Below are 12,475 nucleotides of genomic sequence, written 5' to 3'. Positions count from 1 at the left end.
AAATATGGATTTACCCAAAAAAAATAAACCAAATAAATAGGAATTACTAAAAAAAAAAAAAAAGTAAAAATGTGGATCTATTTATAAAATGATTTATTGAAGAAATTAATATAAAAATAAATTAAAGAATTAACAGAAGCAATATTTGATCTGTTAAGAAAATAAACCAAGAAAATGGGAAGAATTAAAAATTATAATTAAATTGATTTAGCCAAAGAAACCCAAAAAATGTGGTTTTATTGAGCAGAATAAACAAAAAGAAAGTGGATTTATTACTAAAATAAATACATATGGATTTATTAATCAAATAAACCAAATCCACTGATTTATTAATAAAATAAACCAAAATATGGATGTATTAATAAAATAAGCCAATAAATATGGATTTATTAATAAAATAATCCAAAGAAAATGTACTTGTTACATAAAATGAACCAAAAAATAAGAATTTATTATATAAAACAAACCAAAACTATGGATTTATTACTAAAATAAACGAAAGCCGTGGGTTTATTATTAAAAATAAACCAAAAAACGTGGATTTATTCCTAAAAACAAACCAAAGAACAGAACTGTGACCTCTGAAGTGGATCAGTGTCCCCTGAGCTGGGAAATTCCATCCGTGGCACAAGACCCGGAGCTCGAATGACTCCGACAGGACGGAGCCAGCCCAGAGCCGCTCCCGAGGGTTTATTTTTATTTCATTTTTATTTTATTTTCCTTTTTTAAAGCTGTTTTATGACTGGTTTTTTGTGTTATTTGTTACATCCTTTGTACTATAATTTGATAAATTTCCGTCTCGTTTATCCCCAAAGCTTAAAGGGATCGTCCGGGGTAAAGTTTTGTTTATGAGGAATATTTTTTGGGGAGAAGTTTAAATAAATTAAAATTAAAATTAAAATTAAAAAAAATAATAAATAACCCTCAGAGAATGGAAGAAACCTTTTCCCTTTGCAGCACTTTAACGCCGATTAACGGGAGAAAATCCGGGGTGGAAAACGCAAATAAAATTTGTTTATTAACCGCGACTTTGGTGCACTTCGGGTCATTCTGGGGTTTTTTGGGCTCAAATTTGGGAATTTGCACTCCAATCGGATCCTCCCGCTGGATTTGGGTGTCCCAAACCCCCCCAAAAAATGTGGGACCCTGTCCCCTCCCCCCACCTCGAATTTCAGGGCCCCGCCCCCTCCCAAATTTGGGATTGTTTTCCCTCCTCCCATCGCCCCTCCCCCCCCACCGGCTTTTTCTGCTCCTCCCCCTCCCAAACCTCCCCCCCACCCCCCATTTTGGTCCTCCCGCCCGCCAGGAGGCGCTGCCGCGCCTGACCTCCATTAAACGGCGGCCCGGGAGTCGGCCATGTTGCCCTAGTGCATGACGGGAGCTGTAGTCCCATTAATCATCACCACTTCCGGCCACGTCCTTCCGATGCATCATGGGAATTGAAGTTCAAATTTCGAGGCAAAACCGGAAGTGGCGTGACGGCCATGTTTCCTCCGCGGCATCCTGGGAGCTGTGGTTTTTAAGTAGCGGCGGAAGCTCGGCCGTGTTTGCGCCCGATGCATGCTGGGAGCTGTAGTTTACCGTGGTAAACAACCCGGGCATGGTCTCGGCCTCGCACGCTCGGTTTTACTGGTCCGGACTGGGCGTTACTGGTCCGGACTGGAGGCAGATGCTCGTCCCGCCCCCCGTGACATCACCCACACAGAGGCATCCTGGGTAGGTGGCCATGTTTACTGAGGGACGGTCATGCCCATGTCCACGGGGCATCCAGGTGTCCCCAGGTGTCCCCAAATGTCCATGGAGGGTCCCCAGGTGTCCTAGGTGAGTCCCCAGCTGTCCTGGCAGGTCCTCAGCTGTCTTAGGTGTCCCCAGACGTCCACTGGAGGGTCCTCAGGTGTCTCCAGGTGTGTCCTGAAATGTCCATTGGAGAGTCCCCAGGTGTCCATTGGAAGGTCTTCAGCTGTCCCAGGTGTGTTCAGGTGTCCCAGGTGAGCTCAGCAGCGTCGGTCAGAGTCAGGATATTTCAGTCTGAGCCCCCGTTTGAACTCCCGGAAGCGCTGCCGGTTGCGGCCCAGCTCGGCCTCATGCCCCTCATGGAACCCCAGGTGTGTCAGGTGTGTCCCAGCTGTCACCAGCTGTCCCCGGTGTTTATGAGGGGTTCCCAGGTGTGTTCAGGTGTCCCAGGTGAGCTCAGCACCGCCGGGGGGAGTCAGGATATTTCAGTTTGAGTCCCCGTTTGAACTCCCGGAAGCGCTGCCGGTTGCGGCCCAGCTCGGCCTCGCGCCCCATGTGGAACCCGCCCGGCTCCTTCCAGCCCCGGTGGGTGACCCAGGCCCCGTCCAGCACCGCGAACCGGAACCCGGCCACGTGCAGCTCGCAGGCCTGGGGAAGGGGCAACGGGGGGGTCACACCCAGACCCTCACAGACCCCCCCAAGCACCCAGAGACCCCCTCAGACCCCACAGAGCAGCACCCCCAGCCTCCGTGGCCACCCCATGGTCACCCCATGACCCCCAAGACCACCCCACGGCCACCATGACCCCCCCAAGGCCACTATGCCCACCCCATGACCCCCAAGCCCCCCCAAACCCCCTCCCACTCCCTGTTTCCCCCCGTTCCCCACCTGGCTGATGCAGTTGAAGCCCCCCCAAGCCCCCCAATTCCCCCCATTTTCCCCATCCCTGACCTGACTGATGCAGTTGAAGACCCCCTAGACCCCCAAAGCCCCCCCATTTCCCCCCCAGACCCCCATTTCCCCCGTTCCCCACCTGGCTGATGCGGTTGAAGCCATACTGCAGGAAGCCCTCGTCGAAGGGCGGCACGCCGCGGGCGGGGGCCACGTAGAACGGCTCCCAGGGGTCCCTCCAGGGCGCCTCGTAGGCCACGTGCAGCCGGGGGGCGCCTGGGGGGCCCGGGGGCAGCGCCCGCCAGCGGCCGAAGGCGGTGGGGGCCTGGCAGCGCGGGCACAGCGCCCCATAGAACGGCCGGGCCTCGCCCGCGCCCCACAGCCGCAGCAGCTCCGCCTTGGAGCCGGGGGGCGGCCCCGAGCCCCGCAGCTCGAAGGCCGGGAGCACAAAGAGGGTCCGGGCCCAGGGGGGGGCGCCAGCGGGGGCCTGGGGGGCGCCGGGGGCATGGGGGGCACTCGGGGTGTTCGGGGCGTTGGGATCACTCTGGGCATTGGGCTCATGTGGGGCATGGGGGGCACTCAAGGCTTTGGGGTCATTCAAAGCTTTGGTGTCATTCTGGGCTTTTGGGTCACTCAAAGCTTTGGGGTCACTCAGGTCATTGTGGTCACTCCAGGTTTTGGGGTCACTCAGGGTTTTGGGGGCGTTCAGAGCATTGGGGTCATTCAGGGTTTTGGGGTCACTCGGGGCGTTGGGGTCACTCTGGATGTTGGGGTCACTCAGGCCATTGGGGACCCCCGAGGTATTGGAGACCCCCAGCCCTCCAGAGGCCCCCAAAATTTTGGGGTTCCCAAAATCCCCTTGAAACCCCAAACTGCCCTGAATATTCAAAGTTTTGGGGTTTCCCAAATCCCCCTGAGTCCTCAAAACTCCCCAAGACCCTGGAGCTTTGGGGTCCCCCTGTCCCCCCCAGTTTTTGGGCTCCTGTCCCCCCCAGTTCCGGGGGTCCCGTCCCCAGTTTTGGGGGTCCAGCCCCCCGCCCCGCAGCAGCTCCAGGAACCCCTCGCGCAGCCCCGGGCTCGGCTCCACGTCCGCGTCCACCACGAGCACGAAGCGCTGCCAGAATTGGGGCGGGGGTCTCGGCCCGGGCCCGCCCCCCGCCGCGCCCTGCCAGGCCACGTTCCGGAGCAGATTGCCGGGGTACGGCACCCCCAGAGCGTAACTGGGGGGGTCGGCGGCCGCCAGCCGGGCCAGCGCCCCCCGGCACCCCCCGCGCCATGGCTGGGGAGGGGGCGCTGCCGGGATTCGGGGCGGGGGTCGCGCCGCCCCCTGCACCACCTGCAGCCGGAGCCGCCCCCTCAGCGCCCGGCACGGCCCCGCCAGGACCCCCAGCAGCTCCTGGAGCCCCCCCCGGGGCTCCCCAAACACGGCCAGGGACAGCGGCCCCTCCCAGGACCCCTCCCCTTTTTGGAGACCCCCGCCCAGCGCCGCCGCCGCCCGCCCGGGGGTCCCGTGCGCCGCCAGCACCAGCTCGGGGCGGGGGGCGCGGGCCCAGCCCGGGGGAGAGCCCAGAACGTCCCAGAAGACCCGGAACGAGCCCGAGGCGTCCAGGACCCCCCGAGGGGGGCGGGAATTGGGGCGGGGGGCGCGGGAATGGGAATGGTGGGGAGGGGGCGGCAGCGAGCGCAGGTAGAGGGTCTGCAGCAGGGCCAGAGCCCCCAGGAGCCACGCACAGCCCCCCAAAACACGGGCACGGGTCATGGGGGGCACTGGGATATACTGGGTTATACTGGGAGAGGGGATTTGGGGGGACTGGGAGGGACTGGGGGTTACTGGGAGGCTGCTGGGCGATACTGGGGGTTACTGGGAGGATTCCGGGGGTCGCTGGGGCCGGCGCGCAGCCGGGACCACTCCGGCATGCTGGGACCAGTTTGGGGTTACTGGTCCCAGTTTGGGGTCGCCGGTCCCAGTTTGGGGATGGGGAAGGGTCTGGGTGCAGTTCCGGGGGGATCGGGACCAGTTTGGGGTTACTGGTCCCGGTTTGGGGTTACTGGGACCAGTTTGGGGTCGCCGGTCGCAGTTTGGGGATGGGGAAGGGTCTGGGTGCAGTTCCGGGGGTTACTGGTCCCAGTTTGGGGTCGCCGGTCCCAGTTTGGGCTCACTGGGACCAGTCCGGGACTCACCGCGCTGCGCCGACGCCGGGAGGAGCTGCGCATGCGCGAGGCGGAGAAGGCGCGGCCTCAACAGCAGGGGGCGGGGTTATGCAGATTAGCTTTGTGCGGAGTGAATTGGCGCGGTTTCATCTCTAGGGGGCGTGGTTTGAGCATTGTGGGCGTGGTTTGCGCGCTGGGGGCGGGGCCTGGCGGCTCCGGCGGGACTCCCGGGACCCCAAAATCCTCCCCAAATCCCCCCAAATTCCGGCGTCCCCCCCACATCCCAGCACATCCCGACCCCTGGCTCCTCCCTGGGGCTCCCCCGAGTTTTTTGTCCCCCCCAGACCCCCCAATGTCCCCAATGTTCCCCTCCCCAAATTGCCACCCCCTCCCCAAAGGAGCTGCCACAGGCACGGGGACATTGGGCGACACTTTTATTGCCAGGGGAGACATTGGGGACACGTTTGGGGATATTGGGGACGCGTTGGGGACGTGTTGGAGACTCGTTGGGGACGTGTTGGGGACATTGGGGACACGTTGGGGACTCGGTCCCGTGAGCGCGGTGACGGCGTTCTCCTCCTTTGGGGACATCGGCGGCACTGGGGACGCTGAACAGGCTCAGTCCGAAGGGTTGGGGACATTGGGGACACACATTTGGGCACATCAGGGATGTTGGGCACATCGGGGGCTTTGGGGACATCAGGCCAGGATGTCCCTTGGAGGGTGTTGGGGACATTGGGGACACTGAGGCACATTGTGCCTCGGCCCCAGGGCTTGGGGACATCATTGGGGACAATACTGGGGATATTATTGGGGATATTGGGGACATTATTGGAGACATTCTTGGGAAACATTGTTGGGGAAACTGGGGACATTCTTGGGGTCATTATTTGGGATATAACTGGGGACATAATTGGGGAAAATTTGGGACAATACTGGGGACACTATTCGGGAAATAATTGGGGACTTTGGGGACATAATTGGGGACATTGGTGGGGACATTGTTGGGGACTTTGGGGACATCAAGCCACATCGTGCCTCGGTCCCCCACCTTGGGGACATTGAGGGTGACACCCACGAGGGGATGGGGGGGCGAGGGGACACGATTTTGGGGAGGGGGCTCTGCCAAAAACGCAGAGCCCGAGGTGGGGGGAGGTGACAAAGGGACAGAGGGACAAAGGGACAGAGGGACATTGCTGGGGACACTGCTGGGGACACGGGGACGTCCCCAGGCGTCCGGGCTGGGGGCGGGGGGGGCCACCAGCCCCCCCCCAATTACCTTAGAGACTCGTTACGAGTTAAATTAGCACGAGCGGCCCCGAAGGGGGGGCGGCAGGGCAGGGGCGGCCGGGCCGGGGGGCGCTGGCCGGGCCGGGGTGACAATGACAATATGCCATACTGGGGGCAAGTCGCGTCACAGACTTCAGTTCAGAACGACGGGGCGCGCTGGCTTCCGGCTGGGGACAGAGAGGGGACACGTCAGGGACAGGCTGGAAACCCAGACTGACCCAAAAACCCCAAAACTGCACCAAAATCTGCCCCCAAAACCCCGAAACTGCACCAAAAACTACCCCAAAAACCCCGAAACTGACCCAAAAACCATCCCAAAACCCCCGAAACTCCCCCAAAAGCCAACCAAATCCCCCCAAACTGACCCAAAAACTGCCCCAAAAACCCCGAAACTGCCCAGAATACCCCGAAAACTGCCCCAAGATCCCCAAAGCTGCTCCAAAAACTCCACAAACCCCTCCAAAAGACCCAAAAACCACCCTGAGAACCCCTAAAACCACTCCAATGCCCTCAGAACCACCCTAAAAACCCCTACACCATCCCAACAACCCCGATACTGATCCAAAAACCCCCCAGAACCACCCCAAAACTGTCGCAAAAACTACGCTAAAAACCCCAAAACCGCCCTGAAAACCCCAAAACCGCCCCAAACCCCCGCAGGTCCCCGTCCCCGTGCCCACCTTTGCGGAAGGCGTCCTGCAGGCGGCTCTGGGGGAGTTGATACAACTCAGCAGCAGCAGCGGCAGCAGCCAAGGGGTCGCGGGGCGACCGGGCCGGGGGCGGCCCCGCGGGCCGGGGGGGAGCCCCGGGAGCGGCCGCCGAGCCCCGGCGGGGCCCCCCGCGGGCGGCGATGGCCGCCAGCCCCTGCAGCAGCCGCCGCAGCGCCGGCACGGCCGCGCCGGCACCGGGCACGGGCCCCGCGGGCCCCGCGGGCAGCGGGGGCACCGGCGGCGGCGACGTCTCGGGGGTCAGCAGCGCCCCCCCCGGGCCCCCCGCGCCCGGCCCGGCCCCGCCGGGGCTCTCGGGGCTCGGCGGCAGCTTCTCCTCGGGGGGCTCGGGGGGCCCGAAGGGGAACGGCGGCGCCTGGCGCGGCGTGTACGGCGGCGTCCAGGTCTCGGCACCGGCCGGGCCGGGGGGCTCGGGCACGCCCAGCCCCAGGCGGAGCAGCCCCGGCGGGGCGGGGGGCGCCAGGGGCCCGGCCAGGCCCAGCCCGAGGTCGGGGTCGGCAGCGAGGCCCGGCTGGGCCAGGCCGGAGCCCAGCGCGGCGCCCACGGCGAAAGCGAGCGCCGAGCCCAGGCCCGAGCAGGAGACAGGAACGGGGCCGAGGTCGGTGTCCGAGCAGGGAATGGGGCCCAGGCCCAGCCCAGGCCCGGGGTCCGAGCAGGGAATGGGGCCCAGGCCGGTGTCCGAACAGGAAACGGGGCCCAGGCCGGTGTCCGAGCAGGGGTCGATGTCCATGCCCAGGCCAATGTCCAGCTCGGGGCCCAGGGAGGCTCCAGACACCAGGCCCACACCGGAGACGAGTCCAGAATTGGTTCCGAGGCCAGAGTTGTGTCCAAAGCTGGCATTGTGTCCATGTCCAGGGGTCTGTCCGAGTCCAGAATTGTGTCCAAAGCCAGGGTTCTGTCCGAGCCCAGGGTTCTGTTCAAGGCCGGAGTTGTGTCCAAAGCTGGCATTGTGTCCATGTCCAGGGGTCTGTCCATTTCCAGCATTGTGTCCGAGGCTGGCGTTGTCCAGTCCAGGGTTCTGCCCGAGGCTAGTGTTGTGTCCATGTCCAGCATTGTGTCCGAGCCCAGCGTTGTGTCCGAGCCCAGCATTGTCCAGTCCAGCGCCGGCCGGCAGAGCTGACCCTACGCTGGCTCCCAGGCTGAGTCCGGCCGCGGCTCCGGCCCCGACGGTCACTCCGATGTCCGGGGGCAGCGCGGCCGCGCCGATGCCCAGCCCCACGCTGGCCCTGATGGCGCCGCCAGCCAGGCCGGGCCCGATGCTCAGGGCAACACCAGCGGTCACTCCGGCCACGCCAGCGGTCACTCCGGCCACGCCAGCGGTCACTCCGGCCGGCCCCAGTTCGGCCCCGAGGTCAGCGTCAGCTCCAGCCGCCACGTCCAGGCCGATGTCCACTCTGAGGCCGCCTCCCACGCCGAGACCCAGGCCGGTGTCCGAGCCCAGGCCGTGGCCGACGTTTGGGGCCACTGACCCCGGGGTGGCCGCAGTGCTGGCCCCAAGGCCGTGTCCAATGGTGGCTCCAAGTCCAGGGTCAGTGGTGGCCGCAGTGGTGGCCCCAAGGCCGTGTCCGATGCCAGTCCCAAGTCCAGGGTCAACGGTGACCGTGGCGTTGGCTGCCAGGCCGTGTCCAACACCAGGCCCCAGGCCGGGGTCAGCAGTGGCCGCAGCGCCGTGTCCGAGGCCGATGGTGGACCCCAGGCCAGGGTCAGCAGTGGCCGCAGCGCTGTGTCCGAGGCTGTGACCAATGCCAGGCCCCAGGCCAGGGTCAGCGGCGACCGTAGCACCGTGTCCATGTCCGAGCCCATGTCCAATGCCAGGCCCCAGGCCGGGCTCCACGCCACTGCCCAGGGCAGCTCCGAGGCTGTGTCCGATGGTGGCCCCAAGGCCGGGGTCAGCAGTGGCCGGAGTGCTGTGTCCATGTCCGAGCCCGTGTCCAACGCCGGACCCCAGGCCAGGGTCAGCGCCATGTCCGAGCCCGTGTCCGATGGTGGCTCCAAGTCCAGGGTCAGCTGTGGCCGTAGCACCGCGTCCATGTCCAAGGCCATGTGCAATGCCGGACCCCAGGCCCGGGTCAGCCATGGCCGTAGCGCTGCGTCCGTGTCCGAGCCCGTGTCCGACGGTGGCCCCCAGGCCGGGGTCAGCGCCGTGTCCAAGCGCGTGTCCGTGTCCGTCGGCGCCCCCGGCGCTGACCGCCAGCCCCAGGCCGGGCCGCAGGGGCAGCTCCAGGGGCAGCTCGCGGTCGCTCGCGGGGAAGTCGAGGCCGGGCCCGAACGGCTCCGGGGGTCCCGGGGGGGCTTCGGCCGCCAGCTGCTGGCGCAGGCACCAGGCCTCGGCCTCGCTGCGGGGGGACGGGGCAGCGGTCAGTGCGGTCAGTGCCGCTGCAGCCACCCGGGGTCACCAGGGGCAGCCAAGGTCCCCTAAGCACTCAACGCTGACCGCTGACCACTGGGCACTCAGCACTGACCGCTGGGCAGTGACCACTGACCTGATGACGAAGTTGTGGGCCAGCAGGGCCGGCCCCTCCGGCCGCAGGCGGGCGTACACCCACGTCCAGCCCAGGCCGTCCTTGCGCTGCAGCCGAGTGACCACCTCGCCCCGAGCCTCCGGCCCCGCGCCCGCTGTGGGGACAGGGGATGGTCAGTGGGGTCAGCAAGGGCAGGGGACGGTCAATGGGGTCAGGGGACGGTCAGTGGGGTCAGGGGATGGTCAGTGGGGTCAGGGGACGGTCAGTGGGACAGGGGATGGTCAGTGGGGTCAGGGGATGGTCAGTGGGGTCAGGGGATGGTCAGTGGGGTCAGGGGACGGTCAGTGGGTCAGGGGATGGTCAGTGGGGTCAGGGGATGGTCAGTGGGGTCAGGGGATGGTCAGTGGGGTCAGGGGATGGTCAGTGGGGTCACCAAGGGCAGGGGATGGTCAGTGGGGACACCCACAGCGATGGGGGACACCCAGAGGGGACAGAGGGACCCCAGGAATGACGAGGGGGACAGGGACACCCAAGGGACCCTGGGGACACCCAGGGATGGCAGGGGAGGGGACAGGGACCCTCAGGTGACCCCCAGGGACCCCCAGGTGGCACTGACCGAGGCGCAGGTGCTGGCGGGCCACGTGCCCCAGGTCCTCAGGGTGCAGCAGGCGGTACCAGGAGCGGCCGAGCAGCTCGGCCCGGCCGTAGCCCAGGTGCGCCAGGACACTGCGGACACGGACACGGTCACTCACTGACCACGTGGACGGGACTCTCCCAGACCAGCCCAGGTGACCCCAGCCGAGCTGAGCCCTCCAGGTGAGCCCCCTCCCCATCCCAGGTGCCCCCTCCCATGGCAGGTGAGCCCCTCACCTGTCGGACACGTCGAGCAGGGCGAGGTCGCGGGCGTGCCGGCTCTGGAACGCGGGCAGCAGGAGGCAGTCGGGGCAGGGCCAGGGCGGGGGGTCCAGGGGGGCGCAGAAGGCCACGAAGAGCGCGGGGGGGGCGCTGCCGGGGGTCCCGGGGGTCCCGGGGGGCTCCTGGAAGCGCCCCCGGAGCAGAACGAGCTTGCGGCCGGCGCTGGGGCGGCGCGAGGCGCGCGACGTGGTGAACCGGCAGCGGAACAGGCGCTCTATGGGGGGGAGAGGGGGCTGTCTGTCCGGCTGTCCGGCTGTCCGTCCGGCTGTCTGGCTGTCTGTCCCTCTGTCCGGCTGTCCGGCTGTCTGTCCCTCTGTCCAGCTGTCCGGTTGTCCGTCCCTTTTTGCGGCTGTCTGTCCATCTGTCCATCCCTTTATGCTCCTGTCCGTCCCTCCACCCCTCTGTGCGGCTGTCTGTCTGTCCATCTGTCTGTCCCTCTGCCTGTCTGTCCACCCCTCTGTCCATCCCTTTGTGCAGCTGTCCATCCTTCTGTCCTGCTGCCAATCCTTCTGTTCCGGTGCCCATTCCTCTGCCGAACTCTCTGTCTGTCTGTCCATCCCTCTGTCCTGCTGTCCATCCTTCTGTCCATCCCTCTGTCCTGCTGTCCACCCCTCTATCTCCCCATCCCATCCCTCCCTCGCTCCCCCAGACCCCAAACCTCACCAGGACCCCCCGAAACCCAAAACCCCCCACGCCCCCAATCCCCCCGGGACCCCCCAGACCCTCCCCCCAACCCCCCAGACCCCCACCCACCTGCCTGGGGGGGCCCGGGCAGGCTGAGCTGGTGCCGCACCAGGGGGTGATCGGCGGGGTCCAGCAGGTCGTAGATGCTGTCCCCTTGTGCCACCAGGTCCACCTGGGGGGGCAGGCATGGGGGGAGGCCGGGGTGAGCCCCCGGGCCCCCCGGAGCCCCCCGGGCCCCCCGAGCCCCCCGGGACCCCCGGTGCTCACCATGGAGTGCCCCAGGTGCTGCGCCACGTTGTCGGTGACCCCGACCAGCTTCCCCTCGCGGGTCACGGCCAGCAGGAACCCGGGCAGCGACGCCACCAGGTCGGCGAGCTCGGGCCCCCCGAGCAGCTCCAGGGGCGCGCCGCGGCTCGGGCCTGGCGAGGGACAGCGGGGACAGCGCGGTCAGAGCCCGCCCGGCACCGGGGGCACCGCGGGGCGGCACCAACGGGGCCGCCGGGGGCAGCGGAGCCCTCCCGTGTGTGACCGGCGCCGGGCCCGTCCCGGTCCCTGTCCCTGTCCCGGTTCCTCTGTCCCTGTCCCCGGTCCCTGTCACCAATCCCGGTCCCCGATCCCTCTCCCTGATCCCGGTCCCTGATCCCGGTCCCTGTCACTGATCACTGATGCCAGTCCCTGTCACCAATCCCGGTCCCCGCTCCCGCTGCCCCTCCCGGTCGCCGGTCCCGATCCCTGTCACCGATCCCCGTCACCGATCCCCGTCCCCGATCCCCGTCCCCGATCCCGACCCCGGTCCCCGCTCCCGCTGCCCCTCCCGGTCCCCGCCGCTCTCCGCGGTGCTGAACGGGAACTCCGGCCGCTCTCCGCGGTGCTGCCCCGGCCCCGGTCCCTGCCCGCGGTGCTGAACGGCCCCGGTCCCTGTCCCCGGTCCCGGTCCCCGATCCCATCCCTGTCCCTGTCCCTGACCCGGTCCCCGTCCCGCTCCCGGTCCCGCTCCGAGCCCGGTCCCCGGTCCCTTCCCGCTGCCGTTCCCGGCTCCATCCCCGGTCCTGCTCCATCCCCGGTGCTGTCCCCGGGTCGATCCCCGCTCCATCCCCCGTCCCCGCTCCCTTCCCGGTGCCGTTCCCGGTTCCATCCCCGTTCCCGCTCCCTCTCCTGGTCCTGTCCCCGCCGCTCCTGCTTCTCTCGCTGCTCCATCCCCGCTCCGGTGCTGTCCCCGGTCCCGGCTCTGTCCCCGCTCTGTCCCCGCTCCATCCCCGGTCCCATCCCCGCTCCGTCCCCGGTCCATCCCCATCCCGGGTCCCTCTCCCGGTCCACGCTCCGTCCCCGCTCCCATCCCGGTCCCATCCCGGCTCCATCCCCGCTCCCTGTCCCCATCCCCGCTCGGTCCCTCTCCCGTTCCCCGCTCCGTCCCGGTCCCCGCTGCCGGTGCCCGGTGCCGGTACCTGGCCGGAGGCAGGCGCCCTTGCGGGTGTAGATGCAGGCGAGGGCCATGACGTGCAGGTAGGAGAGGCGCGGCCGGTCGCCGTCGGGCAGCGGGAGGAGGTCGCGCAGGGCGCGGATCTGCGCGTTGATCTGGTCGCGGCGCGCCTTGGAGGCGCCCTTGGTGGAGCGGAGCAT

The 12,475-nt window shown here is 65.5% G+C and overlaps 2 protein-coding genes across 2 annotated transcripts; both read right to left on the bottom strand.

The window, feature by feature from the left end:
- Nucleotides 1-1,397: 1,397 nt before the first annotated feature.
- B4GAT1 (beta-1,4-glucuronyltransferase 1) lies at nucleotides 1,398-5,367 on the bottom strand. Its single transcript, XM_058822346.1, has 4 exons — nucleotides 5,313-5,367; nucleotides 4,807-4,862; nucleotides 2,768-4,321; nucleotides 1,398-2,382 (listed from the first exon to the last, which is right to left on the bottom strand). The coding sequence occupies exons 1-4, from the start codon at nucleotides 5,365-5,367 to the stop codon at nucleotides 2,191-2,193; spliced, it is 1,857 nt and encodes a 618-aa protein (XP_058678329.1). The 3' UTR covers nucleotides 1,398-2,190.
- A 2,747-nt stretch (nucleotides 5,368-8,114) lies between these two features.
- NPAS4 (neuronal PAS domain protein 4) lies at nucleotides 8,115-12,475 on the bottom strand. Its single transcript, XM_058822345.1, has 8 exons — nucleotides 12,313-12,475; nucleotides 11,123-11,274; nucleotides 10,925-11,027; nucleotides 10,127-10,385; nucleotides 9,873-9,982; nucleotides 9,278-9,410; nucleotides 8,911-9,130; nucleotides 8,115-8,801 (listed from the first exon to the last, which is right to left on the bottom strand). Exons 1-8 carry the CDS (start codon nucleotides 12,473-12,475, stop codon nucleotides 8,115-8,117), a joined length of 1,827 nt encoding a protein of 608 aa, XP_058678328.1.

Source organism: Ammospiza caudacuta, chromosome 32 (assembly GCF_027887145.1).
Source record: "Ammospiza caudacuta isolate bAmmCau1 chromosome 32, bAmmCau1.pri, whole genome shotgun sequence".
Taxonomy (NCBI): Eukaryota; Metazoa; Chordata; class Aves; order Passeriformes; family Passerellidae; genus Ammospiza; species Ammospiza caudacuta.
This window is presented reverse-complemented; position numbering and strand designations above follow the sequence as displayed.

Bases quoted from the DNA above. Each gene is read 5' to 3' on its own strand.
- NPAS4 (XM_058822345.1), bottom strand. From the start codon at position 12,475: ATGCTCCGCTCCACCAAGGGCGCCTCCAAGGCGCGCCGCGACCAGATC. The intron at 11,275-12,312 runs GCCTCCGGCCAG...GTCCCTCGCCAG, and splicing joins CTACACCCGCAAGGGCGCCT to GCCCGAGCCGCGGCGCGCCC. The intron at 9,411-9,872 runs GTCAGTGCCACC...CTGTCCCCACAG, and splicing joins CCGCCAGCACCTGCGCCTCG to CGGGCGCGGGGCCGGAGGCT.
- B4GAT1 (XM_058822346.1), bottom strand. From the start codon at position 5,367: ATGTCCCCAAAGGAGGAGAACGCCGTCACCGCGCTCACGGGACCGAGT. The intron at 4,322-4,806 runs GTGAGTCCCGGA...GCCCTGCTGCAG, and splicing joins CCCGGCGTCGGCGCAGCGCG to ACCCTCTACCTGCGCTCGCT. The intron at 2,383-2,767 runs GTGGGGAACGGG...CCCCTTCCCCAG, and splicing joins GCTTCAACCGCATCAGCCAG to GCCTGCGAGCTGCACGTGGC.